This window comes from Schistocerca piceifrons, chromosome 2, assembly GCF_021461385.2.
Source record: "Schistocerca piceifrons isolate TAMUIC-IGC-003096 chromosome 2, iqSchPice1.1, whole genome shotgun sequence".
Lineage (NCBI taxonomy): Eukaryota > Metazoa > Arthropoda > Insecta > Orthoptera > Acrididae > Schistocerca > Schistocerca piceifrons.
This window is the reverse complement of record NC_060139.1, coordinates 446,781,769-446,802,712: the sequence shown is the minus strand read 5'-3', so window position 1 is coordinate 446,802,712 and position 20,944 is coordinate 446,781,769. Positions and strand designations below refer to the sequence as shown.

General features: G+C 39.8%; 1 protein-coding gene across 2 annotated transcripts in view; it reads left to right on the top strand.

The window, feature by feature from the left end:
* Positions 1-12,638: 12,638 nt before the first annotated feature.
* Positions 12,639-20,944, top strand: part of LOC124776357 (golgin-45) — a 48,509-nt gene continuing 40,203 nt past the window's right edge. The window contains exons 1-2 of one of the 2 annotated variants that reach the window (XM_047251308.1): positions 12,639-12,886; positions 14,145-14,722. In XM_047251308.1, coding sequence (XP_047107264.1) covers positions 14,153-14,722 — 570 coding nt within the window. In that variant the 5' untranslated portion in view covers positions 12,639-12,886; positions 14,145-14,152. Of the gene's footprint in view, positions 12,887-13,865; positions 13,944-14,144; positions 14,723-20,944 lie in introns of those variants that run through there. The other variant, XM_047251309.1, reaches the window with a different exon arrangement.

Here is a 20,944-nt window from a genome sequence, read left to right as displayed (position 1 = left end):
CAACTCGGAAATACGAGGCGTGTTTTTTAAGTAAGTACCGTTTTGAAATAAAAAAAAGGCGTGCTAAGATATCGCAATAATTTTATTTTTACATGAAAGCCGGTACCTTAACCTATGCACTGACGTCATTACAGTTTGATTCTTCCTTGTTTACGTCGTGTACTGAGTGTTTAAGATGCCTCCGATAATCGTGAGTCCCGCCGACTGTGAAGTACGGGCTGTTATAAGATTTCTTAGTGCTAAAGGCCTAAAAGTGATCGATATTCATCGTGAGATCTGTGCAGTTTACGAAGAAAACATTATGAGTGATGGAATGGGAAGAATGTGGGTGAGAGCATTTAAAGATGGCCACACAAATGTGCATGATGAACAACGGAGTGGGCGTCCTTCAGTCGTTAATGAAAGTTTGGTGCAGGAAGTGGACAACAAGGTGAGAGCAAATGGACGCTTTACGATTTCCTCCTTGCGGGATGACTTTCCTAATGTTTCTCGTAGTGTTTTGTATGGCATTGTGACCGAGCACTTGAATTACCGAACATTGTGCGCACTTTAGGTACCGAAAATGTTGACGGATGTGCACAAAACCAAACGATTAGACAGTGCATTGACTTTCCTTGAGCGGCACCACAACGACGGTGATAATTTATTAAGCCAAATTGTTATGGGCGATGAAACATGGGTGGCCTATGTCACACCAGAATCAAAGCAACAGTCCATGGAAGTTGAGCAAGGGCATCGTATTGCTGCAAGACATTGCCCGTCATGTGGCGAATCAGACCAAAGATCTCATCACATCTTTTCGAAAGGAAACTCTGGATCATCCTCCGTATATCCCCGATCTTGCGCCCAGTGACTACCATCTGTTCCTGCACTTGAAGAAATACCTGGGCGGTCAGCGTCTTGAAGACGATGAGGAAGTCAAGACAGTGGTGATGCAGTGGTTAACAAGTCAGGTTGCAGACTTCTATGAGGAGGGTATTCAAAAACTGGTACAACATTATGACAAGTGCCTCAATATTTGCGTAAATTATCTAGAAAATTAGATTAAGGTACAGGCTTTCATGTAAAAATAAAATTATTGACAAAAGCACGTCTTTTTTTAATTTCAAAACGGTACTTACTTAAAAAACACTCCTCGTATATAGACATTAAAATTTTTAGTAAAAAAGACTGAAGGAAACGATGATAGAGAGGCAGCTTTACACCAATCCGCATCTACAACTACAACTACACTCTGCAAACCACCGAGAGGTGAACGGCACAGGATATGTCACACTGTACCACTTACTAGTGTTTACTCCTGTTCCATTCACTTATGGAGTGAATTGATTGAATGCTTCCGTGCATGCAGGAATTGTTTCAATCTTACCCTCACAATCCCTATGTGAGTGTTACATAGGGGAGTTGTAGCATATTGCTACAGTCACCATTTAAAGATGGTTTTTGAAACTTTGTTAATAGACTTTCTGGGGATAGTTATGTCTATCTTCCAGAGTCTGCCGGTTGACTTGAGTCAGTATCTCTGTGATGCACACCTATGAATCAAATAACCCTGTACCATTCGTGCTACCCTACCCCGTATACATTCAGTAACCTCTGTTAGTCCTGTTTGGAACAGGTCCCACACTCATGAGCAATATTCTATAACTGGCCGCATCAGCACCAAGTCACAGTGACCGTCACATTACGTCATGTCACATCCCACCAAAACATTCTTCAGTGCATTTCAAATGGCGGCTCCCTTATTGGTCATCCTGTCTCATCCCATCCCATCACGTCACATCACCCTACCGTCAAGGTTTCTCGAGAAGAAAGTTATGATGGCTTACATCATCCATCCAGCACTGATCGTAATGATCCCCAAGCTCAATTGCTCCCAAGCTCAGCTATGCACAGATCTCCATAGTTCATTTCAGTGTGGTTTTCATGATTGATATCAGTTGTTTTTTGTTGGTTACTTGTTATAAATTGTTCTGTTTCGTTTTTTGTTGAAATTCATAAAAAATATGAAAGATTAATTGCCGCAGTGAGTTATTAGCAGTCTGAATTGCACAACATAGGCATACTACATTGCTTGCTTTTTACTACATTTATAAAGTAGACTTTTATAAATAGCGGTAGGGTATTTAATATGTTACAATGAAATGAAACGCAATATGGCTGCAACTTCAAGCGAGAAAAGTACAGTGGTTACGATCACATTGATTAGTGTGTGGAATTCATTTGTACGTTGTCAGTCATTTCTTGCATTTCATACAGAAATGGACTGAAACCTTCAGACACTACAAGTCGTTTGTTTAAATTTGTGTTCTGGGGCAGGCTTATTTATTGTTAAATAACTCTCTGCATAAGTGTGAAACAGTTTAACAGGCATCAGTGGTCAATATTTATGTGATTTCACTAGCTGACTCGTACAAATGAAGCAGTTGAATTACCTAAAAATGTTGAAGGAAAAGGTATTAAGGGAGACATGAGTATTGTACAAAAATTTGCACTCAACCCGCAACTAAAATTAACCTCAAACAAACCAATTTTTAGTGGCATGTGTTGGCAGCTCGTAACATTATGCTCCTTTTACTAATTCATGGTTGCTTTCGATGTAACAAATGAAAAAAACTAATGCTTCGACTTCCTAAAATATAAAATGAAGATTTATCTTCTCAAACTCCATGTGAAATTTCCCTTCTGTACCACTTAATCACGTTTTTCTGGACCCACACTCTTTTCATGTTGTTTTGCGCTTATCTTCCTTCTCTAACAAACAAGCTATTGCTGCAAGTTTCAAACCATTTAAGTCTAATAAATGTAATTTTCTTATAAATGTGAATTGCAGCATCCATTTATATAAGCTACCAGGTTGTGTATGTGCACTTTGGGCGTAAAAACAAGGATTCAAATTCCTAGGGAAAAAACAGTTGAGGACAACCATGCAAGTTGAGCTAAGGTGACTTGATTTAGCTTGATATAATGGACAGTGTGAATACACCTTGACTTGATGGTTTTATGATATGGCGGTGCCTTGACTGTCCTTGAGTGGCTTGTAAGCAATCTGCTTTGTAGACTGATTGCACTTCCCCAGTATTCTACCAATAAACTGAAGTCTACCACTTAGTTCACCCACAATCGAGCCTAAATGATCATTCCATATCACAGCCCTAAAAGTGTTTCACCCAGGTATTTGTATGAGTTGGCTGATCCCAAGAGAGATTCACATGTATTATAGTGTTTCTTCTTTTTGTGAAGTGCACAATTTTATGAGGGTCAATCAATAATTAAAGAGACAAATTGGTCTGGAGAAAAAACTGTTAGTACTGCAAGTTTGGTACCTTTATGATCTCAAGTTGGCATCACTGGGCTGAGCCCTGATTAGCTGATGTATCGACATTGTTTTGTTTATAACCTCAAAAATACATTTCAAGATAGCGAGTCCGCTTAAAACGTCCACATTAGTTGAACAACATTCTGTTATACATTTTTTGCTTGCTGAAGGCATGAAACCAGGGAATATATACTGTAGAGTGTCTAACGTTTATGGTGAAGGTTGTATGAATCGTGCAAACTTTTATAAGTGAGTAGAGAAGTTCAAAAATTGTTGGGACTCAGTGACTGACGAACACTGTTCTGACCGACCAGCTGCAGTTTTAACTCTCTCATTGGAAAATTTAATTGATGACATTACTCGTGCCAACTGCCATGAAACTGTGGAAATGATAGTTGGTAAGTTTCAAGTTAATACCGGTACAGTTCATAACATTATCTGTAACAAACTGAAGTACTAAAAAACATCTGCAAGGAATTGACATGGCTACACAAGGAAACACTGTTCAGAGTGTGCACAGAGGTAAATGAACGTTATGAAAGAGAGGCTGTGATGAATCTTGGTTTCACTATTATGAGCCAGAATCAAAAAAGACAAAGCATGGAGTGGAAGCACACCAACTCACCTGTCAAGAAAAAATTCAAGCCCAAGCATCATCAGGAAAAGTCTTGTTGACGGTGTTTTGGGATGCTGAAGTCCAGTTTTTTGTGATTATCTCGAAGAGCAACATACAATGAACAGCCAGTACTACTCGAATTTGATTTTAAACAAGGTGAACTAACCATGAGAGAGAGGCATCGTGGATCTCAGACGACAGGTGTGATTCTCCAGCAAAACAACGGACGTCTTCATATTGCTCAACCAACCCGTGAAACCATCGACAAAATGGGCTGGGAAGAACTGCCTCATCCCCTTTACAGTCCTGATTTAGCAACTAGTGATTTCCACATTACGTGAGAAAAGGCTCCAGGACAACAAGAATGTCAAAAAGTTTGTGAGAAATTGGTTCAAACATCCCAATAAAGAGTTATTTGCAGCTGGAATAAAAAAATTTGTTGCCTTTTAGAACAAGTGAAAAAATGTTCAAGGGGATTATGTTGAAAAGTAGAAAAAAGATTGTTTTGTAAAAATAAACGCTTTTTTCTCCTGACCACTTTTCATCTTTAAATATTGAATGTCCCTCGTACATTTTTGAACATTTAAAGCAAGTTGCCAAACTTTGCACTATTTTGAAATTTTATCAAGACCTCACTGAATACTTGTGCAACTTATTTCAGACAGAACTTCATTATAGATCACGACATTATCTGCAAAAAGTCTGAGGTTGCTAACAATATTGTCTGCAAGGTCATTAATAGACAACATGAACAGCAAGGGTCCCATCACACTTCTCTGGAGCACACCTGAAATTATTTCTACATCTAACGATGACTCTCTATCCCTACCAAAAATCCTCAATCCAGTCACAAATTTCATTTTATATCCCATATAATCATACTTTTGACAATAAGCATAGGTGTGGTACTGAGTCAAATACTTTTCGAAATCAATAGGTACTGATTGCCTTGATCCTAAGCTTTCAGTATGTCATGTGAGAAAAGTGTGAGGTGAGTTTCACATGCTCGATGTTTCCGAAATCCAACTCCAGATCTACGATATTTCTGATCTGGGGCAAAATCTTGATAATGGTGCCCCCTCCCCCTCGAGCTTTTGAGATGGGACGTCATAAATGTAAAAAAAATCAAAAATCGATTTTTCAAAAATATGTACAGTTTGTAATACACACTTTCTGAACAGATGATATACTTGTTATTTGGCATTAAGTGTGGCAAAGTGCAGGGCCATGCCTCTACACACAGCATTATTCTATCGCACATAACTGTATTTCACACTGTGGAATTCAAATGTGTATATTTTGTAATGGAAGCCACCAAACCTATATTGAGTATAGGGGAAACTAAAATAAAATATCCTGTGGTGCTTCTCCAGCTCCCAGTCGGCCTGTTTTATATGCTACACAGGAATAGGAACTCTTCAATTGGCAATTTTTATTGCCTATTAGCTTATAAATGTGTGACATAAAATTAAATATAGGAAACATAAAACCAATAAAGACAAGAAGCGAGCAAGACAGTACACATTTCTTCAGTCCTTAGGTCCCAGCAATTTTTTCTCTCTAATGTTGCTACAACCATACACAGTGTGCTTTCCTTCCTGCAAAAGTTCGTCCAACGTTTTGCTACATGAAAAATCAAATTGACATTGTCTAATACTGAAAAAAGCTGTTAATACGAATAGTGCCCTAAGATTGGCATGGTTTCTATATTTAATTATATCTATTTTGTCACTGACTGTTGGATAAAACGAAACAGGCCCTTCTAATATAGCAGCAGTTGTAACATATGCCAAATAAGCGAGACATTTTTGGCACAAATGGTCATTTTTGTCCACCTCATTTACATAAATAACATGACAGAATATAATTCATGGAGTAACAATATCAAACACTTATTAGGCCTCTTACAAGCAAAACGTCTTATGTTAGCAAATAGTTTCACATTTCAGTCATATGCTCCAGTTTCTCAAGCATGAGATCGAAGTGTATCAGTAGTACGAAATTTTTATATAAATTTTGAATCATCATATGCTTCCATATAATTTATGTGATGTTCCCACTTCTTCTCCTTCCTCATTCTAACAATCAATCTAGTCATCGCTAATTATGTATGTATTTCTGCGTTGTCGAGACTTATTCTCCAGTTAACTTCACTAACCCTGCAAGAAACACTGGTTCGGTTATTCCACGTTTATTCTCTGGTTAGGTGTTATTACATGTTCGTAGAACGCGTTTTCCGCGCAATTCTGAGAATAGATCTGAAGCGGCTGCTAACTGTGCGCTGTACAACTGGCCCTTAGTAGAGTAGCGATATACAAACAATTTTCTGTCAAAATTCCCTTTTTTTTAATACACCAGGAAGACAATATGCAGTTTTTTACCTGTTATTCCTGTTAGTCCTTTTTTGCACTCTGGTAGTCTGAATCAATGGACTTAACTAGTAATTGTAACAATGCTTAACATTTGCACACCCAGACAATCACATAAACAAACAGCGATTGGCATTCACCCATCTAGGTTTATTTGGCTTATCCCATATAGTTCAATCCCCTTTTGTCTACAGGAAAGTTTTTTTTACTTTCTAGATGTGGCAGGGATTCACTGGCAAAGACATCACAAACACTATGCATGCATTCAAAAATCAACTTAGGTTTAGTTTAGAAATCAACTTAGGATTTGTTTAAAAATGTAAAAAAAACAACAGGCATGTGTTTCAAAATTATATGAATAATCGATAGACCAATGTGTGCTAGACGCTAGGTACTTTTTGAAACGAGGGTTTTTTTCCTTCAAGAATATGGATTTGGCTCCCCTGAAATTGCCTCCTGGGACATATACCCTGGTTTTTCCCCCTCTTCCCCTTCTCCCCAGTTCCAGGTCTGTTAAAATTTATGCTGATTGGCATTGAGAAGGGCATTCTATTCAAGATACCTCATTATGTTTGAGCCGAGAATATATTCTACGATTTTACAACAAATTGATGTCAGGGATACTGAGTGGTAGTCTTGTTGATCACTTCTACTACCCTTCTTTTAGGTGGGTGTGACCTGTGCTTTTTCAAAATACCAGGTGCAGATGTGTTTGAGGGCTCTACAATAGATTGTAGTTAGAAGAGGGACGAATTCTGTTGGGTATTCAGTACAGAATTTGATATGGATTCTATTGGGCTTTGGCGTTTTTTTCATTTTTTCGATTTCAGCTGTTTCTCAACACCATTGACACTGACACCTATTTCATTCATCTTTACAGTGGTACAAGAATTAAGCAGGGCCAATTCTCCTGGGTTTTCCTTTGTCAAGAAATGGAGATAAGCGTTTGAACTTTTGATTTGCTACCCTCAATTTCAGTTCCTGTCTCACTTGTTAGGGGCTGAACACTACCTTCGGTGCTACTAAGAGCCTTTACATACAGCCAGAATTCCTTTGCCTTCTGTGAAATATTAATTGACAATAATCTGCTATGGTAGTCTTTGAAGGCATCAAGCACTGTTCTCTTGCCAGCCAAACGCTTTTCATTCAGCATATTTCTCTATCTAGCCCTACACTTTGTTTTACACCTCTTATGCAGTAATCTCTGTTTCTTTAGAAGTTTCTTAACAGTGACTGTATACCATAAAGGTTCCCTCGCATTATGAACTGTTCTACTGGGTACATATATATCCAGTGCGTGATCAATTATTCTTTTAAACTTGAGCCTGAGTGCTTCTACACGTTATTGTCCTGTGCCGAAATTTTCCATTTTCCTCATTGAGATATGGCACTACTCAGCTTTCATCTAGTTTACTGAAGATATATATCTTACTGTATACTGTTTTAGTTGTCCTTTGTACTTTAGTAACCATTGTTACCACAACCACATCTTGGTCACTGATACGAGTTTTGATGCAGACATCCTCAAATACATCAGGTGTATTTGTTGCAATCAGATTCAATATAATTTCATTGTGGGTGGAGTTCCTAATTATCTGTTCTAGGTAGTTTTCAGAAATGGCATTTAGTAGTATTTCACAGGATGTCTTATCACTCCCACCACTAAGAAAACAGTAATTTTGCCAATTAATTTTTGGATGGTTAAAATATTCACTGATTATTACAGTATGATTGGGGAACTTATGTACAAGTTTTCAGTTACATTGGGAGGTGAGTCTGGTGGACAATATTGTAGAAGGATCCAGTTATCATTTTATTCCCACCTGTGATGCTGAGTCTTGCCCAATCACTCCCACATGCAGCTTCAGTTTCTATCTCAATGGGTTTGAATTTCTTGCTTACCACAATAAATACGCCACTTCCATTTTCCATTTGTCTATCCTTTCGATACAAACTAAAATTTTGGCAAAAAATTTCACTGCTATCAATTTGAGGTTTCAATCAACTTTCTGCACCTAATATTATGTGAGCTTCACGTCAAACTCTGGCACTATGTTGCAAATATTCAGGCAGTTAACCATTAGGAATTTAATACTCTCACCTGTGGGAGGCATTTCTCTCGATCTTACACTCAGAGGTGGTCGTGTGGCTAGGGCCTCCCATCGGGTAGACTGTTCACCGGGTGCCAGTCTTTCGATTTGACTTCACTTCGGCGACTTGTGCGTCGATGGGGATGAAATGATGATGATTAGGACAATACAACACCCAGTCTCTGAGCGGAGAAAAATTTCTGGCCCAGCTGGGAATCGAACTTGCGCCCATAGTATTGACATTCTGTCGTCCTGACTACTCAGCTACCGGGGGCAGACGATATAACACTAACATTCTGGGTTTCCTACAGCTATCGCTATCTGGGTTGGATGAAGAGTCGCCTAATTAAAACCTCCTTGTGTGCACATCACGCACAATCACCTACCTAAGTAGCAGCCTCTGACATGTGGTGCACACCTGATCCATTTAGGGAGACCTACAGTTCTCAACCTTATGGCGCAAGTCCAGTAAGTCTCTGCCCAGCTTGTCACACAACCTTTGAAGTCTCTGGTTCAATGTTTCCACTCTAGTCAGAACCCAAAAGGGCATGAGCAGTTGTGGGGACAATGCTGCAAATTGTGAGTTTCGTTGAAACTCCATGCACAAGGCTGGTCTTCTCAGCCTTCCCTGCCAGTCGCTGGAATGACTCAAGTATGACATTGCAGTCCATACAACAGGGTCCATTTGTTCCACTGTGCGCGAAAATCTGCAGTTGGTTGCTCCCTGTTTCCCACAATTGTTGCCACAAATTGAATGGGGCTTCCAAGCATACCCATTGAGTGCACCTGGCGTCCTTTCCATTTCCTGTTGCAATTTCCCTAAGAGATATCATCATTCACCAACTGCTGGTGATTAATAGACTCCTACCCATTTGCATTTGCCTCCTCTTGACAACAGACAAAATAGGTTTCCGCAAATTAGGTGAAATGAGTCCCACTGGCTCAGTTCCAGTTTCAGTGAAAGACAGAATCTCAAACTTGTCGGTTAGGGGGATCGGTACAACACCCTGAGTCCTTGTTGGTCCCTGTGCACTCTGTACAGGACTCCTAGATCTACCATTGAAACGTCACTTGCTGCCATATGGACGAGTGCTTACAGATCCTGTACTTTATATACAGGAGACAAGATCCACAGGAGTGGATAGTACTTTAGGTACCTCTGGTACACGACTCTTGGGTGTTCTTCCAATACAATGATTCGTAGCAACTGCCAATCGCGTGACAATAGTCAGAGCAATTCCCAGCTGCTTACAAACATCATATAACTCATCCCATGTTTGATAACAGCATTCACAGTGGGACTGCATTTCGGCTACTGCAGTGTTTTACAGGGAATGAACAAATAACTTTAAAACCACTGATTATCTTTTAATCTAAAACTAAAACTCGACCCATACCGGCCACTGTGTAATCCTCAGCCCATAGGCATCACCTGATGTGGGTATGGAGGGACATGTGGTCAGCACACTGCTGTCCCAGCTGTATGGGCAGTTTACGAGATCGGAGCACCTACTTCTCAACCAAGTAGCTCCTCAGATCGCCTCACAAGCGCTGAGTGCAGCCCACTTACCAACAGCACTCGGCAGACAGGATAGTCATCCATCAAAGTGACAGCCCAGCCAAACAGCATTTAACTTCGGCGATCTGACTGAAATCAGTATTACGACCGCTACAAGGCTGTTGGCTATCTTTTAATCTGTTGAGCTAAAAAGTTGGTAAACCCCTACGAGGACTGAAGTAAATACACAAAATGAGATTTCTATAAAGGCAACACAAAACCTGTGAAAAAATTACCAGTTTCTTGAAGCTTTTTGAGTTTAATTATAGTCGCTAACAAACTCTAAAGCACAGTTAATTTGTTATAAATATAGGTAATAGATAGGGCTACACCTGTTTAAGGGAGCACTGGATCCAACACAGTATGTTAGAATATCTCTTACAGTAACTGAATCACAAATGTCAATTTACTACATATTACTCGTAGATTATCCAGAGAACAATGGTAGCTTCTGAAAATTCTCAAAAACTTACATTTGAGTTGATATAGAATGAAATTCAGGGGTCATGTACTCTTTGGCAGTAACTGTAAACCTCAAACGCTCATTTTCTATGAAATACATATCCAAAACACTCGTACCGGTATCTAACAAAAGTATGGTTTTTATTACGTAACTATACAATGAAATTAGAGAACGGTTGTTTTGAACGAAGAGAGGCCTACTGTTCTCAGAAATTTTAAAAGAACGCAATTAAGTTTAACTCTACATATGACAATAACAGCACGAATTTATCGCGGAACTCACAATGATCGAAATGTCACACTATGTCACATTACAAACGGGAGATTATACTATCAATAAAAGATTATGGAGAAGCAATGCGAACAGTAAAATATGCGAATCTTGATCTTCAACTCGGCACACGTATCATGTATACGCGGTCTCACACAAGGTAAAATTAGGAAGTCGGCTTTTATATATAAATAATGTTATATATAAATAAACGAGCGTATTGCATTTTTCTTCACTTAGCTGTTTCTGCGCACTCTTCTACACGGCGTGCAGAAGAACACTACAGTATGAGTTTATCTCGGTCAAAATCGCTAAAATATGCGGCACCCACAAAGCACGTTTTGGAGTTGGATTGTTTGGGGGAGGAGACCAGACAGCGAGGTCATCGGTCTCATGAGATTAGGGAAGGGTGGGGAAGGAAGTCGGCCGTGCCCTTTTGAAGGGACCATCCCGACATTTGCCTGGAGTGATTTAGGGAAATCACGGAAAACCTAAAACAGGATGGCCGGACGTAGGACTGAACTGTCGTCCTCCAGAATGCGAGTCCGGTGTGCTAACCACTGCGCCATCTCGCTCAGTCAAACAAAGCACATTTTCCGCTTGTTGCAGCTAACATATATTCATGATCGAGCTGTGCTATTTGTCTGCCTTAAGACTGTCCCAGCTTCGTCAAAATCATTATAGCAAATTCCAAGTATCTCATGAATGTTTTTTAGAAGTGCGGCCTCTGTCATGGCAACCATTCATGCATATGAACAGACGTTTTCCAACCTTATGATCGTCGTATCCCTTCCCAAATCTTACAGCAAATTCAGAGTTTTCCATGAATGTGTCTTCTAATTTCGGGCTTTAGTGTGGTATCCATTAATGCTCATGACAAGGCATTTGGCTACCTTAAGATCGTCATATCACCGACAGACTATTACAGCAAATTCCAGCTATATCACTACCTTCAAAATTTCATGTCAATAGACTCGAAATTGTGGACTGTAGCGCGGTATGCATGCTCCTGAACAGGCTTTTGGCTACCTTACGATCGTCCAATGACTGTCAAAATATATACTGCGAATTTCAGATGTTTCAGGTGTCTATTTTCAGTGTTTCGAATCGAAAGACCCAATATTACGGTCTACAGTGCGGTATTCAGTCATAATCTTGAACAGCCATTTGGATACCTTGCGATCGCCTGGTAGCCGTCAAAATCTTTGCAACATGTTTGTTTCCTGTTTCTCACGAGACTGTCTTCAGAATTTCAAGCTGAAAGACCCAACATTGTGCTCTGTGTACTATCCACCACGCTTTTGATTATGTAGGTTATATTATCACTGACTTGGAAACTGCGAGGCTCGTGTTGGTTCTAACTGAATTGATCTGTAATCTGGGAAGAAGTGAAAGAGAGAACCGGTTAACCGAACTGCTGCACTGACGCGAAAGAAAGAACGGCGTTGAAGGTTATCACAGTTTTTTTTTTGTCCCAACTCAGTTTAATTCGATTTGAGCTCAGTTTACGCAAGCGTTCAACCCGGTTTAGCGTGAACCCGAGATTGCTAAGCGACAATGCACAACGCTTCCTTCAGCGTTCAAACGACAATGTAAATTAAGATTACAATATGATATTTCACTATGGAGAAGCAATAATGCACAATATTTCCTCTAGTCTTCAAACAACGATGTAAATTAGGATTAGAATAAATTTCAATGTTTTATTTCCTTATTACAGAATCCATGAGGTCCCTCAGACTACACCAGTACGGTTAAGGAAAGTATGAAAGTGTTCTTCCGAAGTTTACATAATACTTAATATTTATATATTTTATATTTCAACTAGCGTTTTTCTACAATGAAATATGACAAGGATGACTCGTATAAGTCATCCATACGGTGATCAGGTGAATATTCATAGTTTGTCGATTTTGAATGTCCGCGTTACGCTATTCCACTTTGCTATTGGATCTTTCCCGAAGAGAAACTGAGAGAGATAGTGAGAGAAAACAGCTGTTCTAGTACTACTGACAGTTTGTTTGGTACACATCATGAAATTTTGACGGAAAATAAGGAGGATGAAGAAATAACTGAGAGATATAACTGTTTTGTCACGAGACGTTTCCTCAACGTGATTTAATTAGCAAATGAGTTTATCAAGATCGTATAGTCGTGAGATATACAACTACGGTTACTGATCCGTTTATTTCCACTACCAGGTATACTAGATAACATTCACTTCCACGTTTGTAATGTTTAAAACGGTATTTGTGTACTGACCTGGAAAATTTTAGCATTTGCTGACAATATAACAGTAATATTTTTTCTTAAAACTGTGTGTGCTGCTTGTCCACATATTATTTCTGGAAATATCACTGATACGTATTAGTATCAATTTATACGTTGTAGACTGAATAGAGAGTTTGGCAGTGTATCTTCAGAATCGTGCATATATGCATAACCCAAATATCTGACAGCCTGTGTCCGTTGCACATCATTCTTGTGTCTGTTATGTAGGCCCCTACGTCACAATCAGACTGATTGCTGAAACGATGGCAGTATTTAAAAATGAGAACTTTTTGGTTATTGGCAAAATATTTCAAAACTCACCGTAGTACCAAACATAAATGTTTTATGTTGAAGAACGTAGTAAAGTATATTTCGTTTTATTTTGTGTGTATTGACATGTTCCTATCTTGTTACGCCCTTTAGAGACAGCATGTATTAACAACACCATAGTACGACGGCCTAATAGGAAACAAGTACTCAGCATGTAATACAAGTTTTTTATTTTATTTTTTTCCATATCGAACTATGGTGCATACAGCAAATGCAACTGTCTGTAATGGTGGATAAGGTTATTCCATAAACAAGAAATTGGATAATTTTTTTAACAGAAATCGGTAGGTCCAGTGGTGTGTGTAATTTGGGCAGGGGCTGCAGGAACATTGCTTCTGGTATGTTCATATGCCGAAGTATCATTGCTTCTGGTTTGTTCATATGCTGAAGTCTCGTTCTCCAGTTTCAAGATATGTAACTAGAGGTGATTGTTTTGTGTGCTTGAGTAGGGTGGTGGGGGAGATGTATCTGTAATGGTGGACACTTTGTAACTGAAGTAGTAGAGTGTAAGTCATCATTTTGTTTTGTTGTGTTACCACACATTTTGTAAATGATGCACTTCATGGTGCACACTAATTTTTAACAGGAAAATTTCTGCCAGCCACTGCGTCTTTGCCAGTTATGTATGTGAACAAGCTGCCTGACAGAATCCAGCAGGTATTTAATTGAGTGACAACAGGTACATGAACAAAATAATCTTGCCTTTATTTCCTTATGATTGGGATGATGTAGAGCATTTCATTTTCCCCAGCTTCATTTTCATCTCTTACTTGTCGTTAGAGCCGAGTGAGTTGTAGATTAACTGTTATTCTAAATGCTTCAATTACAGAGACATTGACAAAAAAATTTATGTTTCAGTTACCGCTATGAAGAAGACTCAGTTGCTATCCCCGGGTCGTACAGAAGGGGATGGAATGGAGAATGAGGGTGACAATGCTACAGAGACAGTTTCGTTTCGAAATCGGAGAACAGCTTTAGGCGACAAGTTAATTTATCGGCCGACAGATTTCAAAGAGTCTACCCCCGTGCCTCCCATTATCAAAGGACAGATTGTCAACCTAGTACCAAGTAATACTGTGTATATGAAAAAAGATAAGTTACTTAACAGTCTGAAAACAAAAGAGCCGAAGTTTGTTCCATTTGAACCATATAAAGCTGCTGTCAAACCTATTGTGCCAGTTGAAAAAAGAAATAAAGCAAAGGATGGCAAAATATCCAGGAAATGCAGCATGGACTTGAAACCTGTTTGTAGTGCTGTTTCTGACATTGTAATTGAAAAAGAAAAGGTGATTGAAGAAAGCAAAACTGTTGAGTCCAGTAGCATTCACCAGGACCAACCTGAGTGGCTTCCAGAGAAGAAAGCTATGCAAGAAGAAATAAAAACACTGAAAGAAGAAAATGGCCAGCTTGAAAGCCAGCTCAAATTCCAGGCTCAGGTAATAATAAAATTGTATTTTAATCATTTTCTTGAACATAGATTAGGCTTACATCATATTCTGTCTCCACTGTCCTGGTTAACGTACATTTATCTTTTCTACTGGTTCATAATTGCTTACGTATAATTAAATGTGATGCTATTCCCAATTTTGTTAATGTTACAGTTATGTTTCATATTGTACTTACTCTGTTTGTTTTTTCTTCATTCAAACTGTTTTGGTATAAGCTGGTTAGGCTATCATTCGTTGATTTAATCCCACATATATTTCAACATGGAAAAAGTGGACTACATAGAAACTCACTCACGCAACTGGTGACAAACTTTATCGAAAGTGATCACAGGAGAAACGGTGAAGAAATATAAAAGCTCCTGAGAACTCACAATTTAAATTAATCCATCAGGAACAGCACATTCAGGCTATCCTGTAACTGTGCACTAATAACTAGACAACGATGATACAAAAATGTAAAACCCATAAATCAATGAATAAACAAAACCAAAAACATATAAAATACCATACCTCTGGTGTTTGGCATGAAATGTTTGACAGTGCAGTGTTTACAAACACACACACACACACACACACACACACACACACACACACACACACACACACACACAAAACACTGCATAATGGCAGATGTTCGCTATGTCAGCTCCATTAGTGGAAACGGAACACTTTTAAAAATGCGAGCCAGAAAATGGATGTGTTGACCAGATCTTTTAGTGCTTTCAGCTGCCAGGTTAGCTGGTGCTGGAGTTGGCTCTGGTGATGGTGGTGTTGGTGATGGGGTGTGTGTTGTGTGCAGCTAGAGCCTTGGAATTTCTGATGGGTGTGCTGCTTGAAATACATATGCAGACTTGACCTTCTTGTTGGAATCTGGTCAATTTCCCATTAATCAAAATGTCAAGCATTTTGCCTCCCCTTGTGAGTATTTGACTTGGCTTGTGTACAGAGGCTGTAGAGATGGTTTGGTATCCTCCATGAACAGCATGACATGAGAACAGGCACTGAGGTCCTGACACACAAGGGTAGAGGCTGTTCTATGTCTGGAAGGGTGGTGGGGGCTAGATCTGGCTTACTTGTGTCTCGAGTCGATGGACAGTGCTGGGCTGACCTTGATCCAATGGTGGTAGAGTGTTTGAGTCTGCAAATTCACATGATGGATTCAGTGTCTCAGCGTACACTAGCTCAGCCATTGAAGCACCTAAGTCCATCATATAAATGCTCCTGAGGCCCAATAGCACCATGGGAAGGGCCTTACTCTACTCGGCATCACGGCACATCAGTGCTTATTTAAATGAACGGTGCCGTCTTATCAGTCATTCCCCTTGCTGCCTAAGTGGCAGCTCGTCGTTTTGTGGTGGACTGTACTCCAAAATTTAGTGGTCTGTGGTTGTTTGTGATGTGCAGCAAACAGTCAAATTGCGATACCCACTGTGACACAAAATCAAAGACTGACATTTTCACTGAAATATTGTCCACTGGTGCAGCTTCTGGCAAGTGGGTGAAACAGTCTGTCATCATGGTTGTATACCATTGGACTGTAGTAAAGGGTTCACTTCATCAGTGTGGACATGCGCAAAGCGGGTGGTCATGTTTGGAAGGTTTCCTACAGGTGTGTGCACGTGTCAGTGAATCTTGTTGCACTGACATTTTCTGCAACTTCTTGCCCATTCATGGCAGTCTGTTTGCATCCTTGGCTGTACATATTGATTTGTTGCTAGATGGGTCATTGATTGTATGCCAGGGTAACTCAGCTCGTGTAAACACACAGATGCATCTCTTCTGATGTGGCTGGTAGGAAAGGACGAGGTTTTGTGGTAGACGTGTTGCAATACAGTTTAATGTTGGTTCTGGGAATTGTGATTAGCTGGAGATCAAATGCTGCTGCTGTTGATAGTAGTTCCTGGTTTATTTGTCATGCTTCGGCATGCTTAGTGTAATCAATGGTGCTGGAGACACTCCCAACGTGATGGAGTTAATCAGCCACCGTATTGTTAATACCAGAGACATGTTTAACTTGGGTAATATATTGGGGTCGACAGAAGCGTCCGATCCGACGCGTCGGCTTTGACCCGTGACGTAAGGGTGTTGTCGTGTGTGACGTCATGACGGCGCGGAGTTTGGTTTGAATGTGGCTGTCTCCAGTTCTGTTTTACCTTATTTTATTTACTTTTCTGATCTGTTCGTTCTATCTCGTGGGATTTTTTTAAAATTTAAAAACACTTATTACTTATTTTAATTATCTGTTTCCTCCAATTTCTGTTTTAGTTTATTATATTTATCATTCTGATCTGTTCGTTCTATCCCGTGAGATTTTTTTTTATTTTAAAGACAAAAACACTAATCAGCTACTGAAGCATCTTTATCTTCTATGGGTTGCAGGGGTTACGACCCCTGGGGAGGTGGGTGGGTATTCATGCATGGCTGTCTTCACTTACACGTTGTAGCTACGCAAGGCGTCTAAATTTGTTTATATTTAGTTTGCCCCCCACCCAAAACACCCCATTTCCCGCGCTTGTCCCGTTAGTGTCATTAGGCTTCTTGTGGAAAGTGTGTGTGTTTGTTTTTGTTTCCGCCATATTTGTGACGTCATGGGTCAAAGCAGACAGGTGGGATCGGACGCTTCAGTATTTCCATATATTGTGAGATGAACTTGAGCTGGTTATGTTGCCTTGTCGAACAGTTTACGTTGCTCTGACGAAAGATGCATGTCAACGGTCTATGATCAGTATAGATGATAAAGTCTCTGGGTTCCTGCTGAGGCCTGAAGTATTTAATGGCCTTATAGGTGGCTGGAAGTTTCCAGTCATACATACTCCATTTTTATTGCAAGAGTGACAGCTTCTGTTAGAAGAACGCTAGCGGTTACCGTGCATCATCACAACATTGCTGTAGTGCCGTGGCAATTGCTGACTGACTAGCATCACTTCCAATGCCAAGGGCACATTAGGCTCAGGGTGCTTGAGTAGTACAATTTCCGCGATACTTTTTTTGGCTACTTCAAATGCCAAACTCTTACCATCAGTCCACGATATGGGCCAGAGAGAGCTGCAATTAATGGCACTTTTAGCTCAGCTGAGTGTGGCAGGTCGAAGCGGTAGTTTGTTGGTACAACTGTATCATTGTGTGTTTAATCTTTGTTTACTTTCCTTAAAAATTTCATTTCAGTTGACTATTCTTCTATGGTCATTCATAGTCAGTGTTCATAATTCACATCCCCATGCTGTTATGTTGGTAACCAGCACTTTATAAAATTTTAATAACTTTGTATCCTTTCTTATCTTGCCACTCAGTGTTCTGTTACTGTACCACACATCATTTGAAAAATGTTTAATTTAGTATGTCCTTTTCACACATTTGCACTAACATTATGCACAAATTAGTTTTTAATATTGTGTAGTATTTAATTTATTAGTTATATATATATATATATATATATATATATATATATATATATATATATATATATAAAAAAAAAAAACAAAGATGAGGTGACTTACCGAACAAAAGCGCTGGCAGGTCGATAGACACACAAACAAACACAAACATACACACAAAATTCAAGCTTTCGCAACAAACTGTTGCCTCATCAGGAAAGAGGGAAGGAGAGGGGAAGACGAAAGGAAGTGGGTTTTTAGGGAGAGGGTAAGGAGTCATTCCAATCCCGGGAGCGGAAAGACTTACCTTAGGGGGAAAAAAGGACAGGTATACACTCGCACACACGCACATATCCATCCACACATACAGACACAAGCAGACATATATATATATAAAAAAAAAGAAAGATGATGAAACTTACCAAACAAAAGCGCTGGCAGGTCGATAGACACACTAACAAACACAAACATACACACAAAATTCTAGCTTTCGCAACCAATGGTTGCCTCGTCAGGAAAGAGGGAAGGAGAAGGAAAGACAAAAGGATATGGGTTTTAAGGGAGAGGGTAAGGAGTCATTCCAATCCCGGGAGCGGAAAGACTTACCTTAGGGGGAAAAAAGGACAGGTATACACTCGCACACACACACATATCCATCCACACATACACAGACACAAGCAGACATATATATATATATATATATATATATATATATATATATATAAGGAAACATTCCACGTGGGAAAAATTATATATAAAAACAAAGATGAGGTGACTTACCGAACGAAAGCGCTGGCAGGTCGATACACACACAAACAAACACAAACATACACACAAAATTCAAGCTTTCGCAACAAACTGTTGCCTCATCAGGAAAGAGGGAAGGAGAGGGGAAGACGAAAGGAAGTGGGTTTTAAGGGAGAGGGTAAGGAGTCATTCCAATCCCGGGTCTTTCCGCTCCCGGGATTGGAATGACTCCTTACCCTCTCCCTTAAAACCCACTTCCTTTCGTCTTCCCCTCTCCTTCCCTCTTTCCTGATGAGGCAACAGTTTGTTGCGAAAGCTTGAATTTTGTGTGTATGTTTGTGTTTGTTTGTGTGTGTGTATCGACCTGCCAGCGCTTTCGTTCGGTAAGTCACCTCATCTTTGTATTTTAAAAATGAAGTGCAGCTACTCATGGAGGTCCTGTGTGGGCTTAATTATCATATGGCAGTGAAACTTGGTAGATATGCTAGGTAATGCATTAATGTGGAACTGATGTACGCTGAAAAAAATTAGTTCCAACAAAATCTGCACCTGGTGGCGAAAGTTGAAGCTAATATCTGTTGTGTTATTCTACATCTGCCTGACACCTAGAAGTTAGCTGCACAACTCACTGAAAAATAAAATTTTACAAATTACATGTTTAAATGTGTCGTCGTGCTTTTCAGTTTAGTGGAAGAGTAGATGTTTTGGATGTTGTCATAGGTTAATTGGTATGGGAGACATACGTCTCACGTCTGTGGCTTGGGTTTCATGGGGGTGAGTGTAGTGGGGAAGCTAAAAAAAGTACCAGATGACAGAGTTGTAGATTATACAGCCAAGACAAGAAAATTGTACAGCTGGGAAGAAAGAGTTGTAACCCCTCCACCCCCCTCACATTCCTCCTGGCAGAATTAGAAATGGCATATTTTGAACTAGATAGGTAGAAGGGGAGAAAGGGACATTGTGAGCTGGGAAAAGGCGACAAGTAATAGACACAAGGAGAGACATTAGAAATCACGTTTCAGATTCCAGTTGGCAGTCGGTTTGGGTTGTTTCTTGAATTAGGAGAAGAACCTCAAACGGTTTTACCAGTTTTTGAGCTTAGTTGGGTGAGTGGACTTGTAGGAATGACCTTAAGGCTATGTTGGTAGAAAAGTCGCATAGAAAGAAGTCTTACTGCTAGGAGCAGTCACAGAAGTAGTGTAGGCCAATTGCTGCAGGTATGATGTTGCGTCAAAACTATCATGATACCTAGCACCAAGCTTAACCAGGTGACAGATAGCACAGGGACTATGTGCAGAGGTTTTGATGGAGAGGATAAGGTGCTTATAGTAGGAGCAGAAGGAAACAGCATGGCCAGCAACTTAGAATATAGTTTTAAAGATTACCTGGAGGAAACAGGTGCAGCAACAGTACACACTCATATAGAGTTTTTGGAAATTTTGCAGCATCATGACCAGCTGTGTTAACAGTTTCCAGAAAAATAAAATTAATTTGTGTCATCAGAACATTAGAGGGTTGAAAAACAAGATAGATGAGCTTCTTGTATGCCTAGAAAGATGTGGAAAATTCTGAAGTGATTATGTTCTATGCCTCTCAAGCACCACGTAACCTGAGAGAGGGAGAAGTTAAATATCAGAGATTATAGACTTGAAACTTCCTGGCAGATTAAAATGGTGTGCCGGACTGAGACTCGGACTCGGGACCTTTGCCTTTCGCGGGCAAGTGCTCTACCAACTGAGCTACCCAAGCACGACTCACGCCCCGTCCTCACAGCTTTACTTCTGCCAGTACCTCGTCTCCTACCTTCCAAACTTTACAGAAGCTCTCCTGCGAGTTCGAGTCTCGGTCCGGCACACAGTTTTAATCTGCCAGGAAGTTTCATATCAGCGCACACTCCGCTGCAGAGTGAAAATCTCATTCGGGATTATAGACTTGCCTCATTTTCATATAGAGTTAACATGGAAAAAGGAGCAATTGTGGCATTTATAAAAGTAGGAACAAATTAAAAAAAAGGTTCAAACAAATAGAACTTAGAAGCATGTGCTTGTGAGTTGTTACTGCAGAATACTTCTCAGGTAGTTGTAAAAGT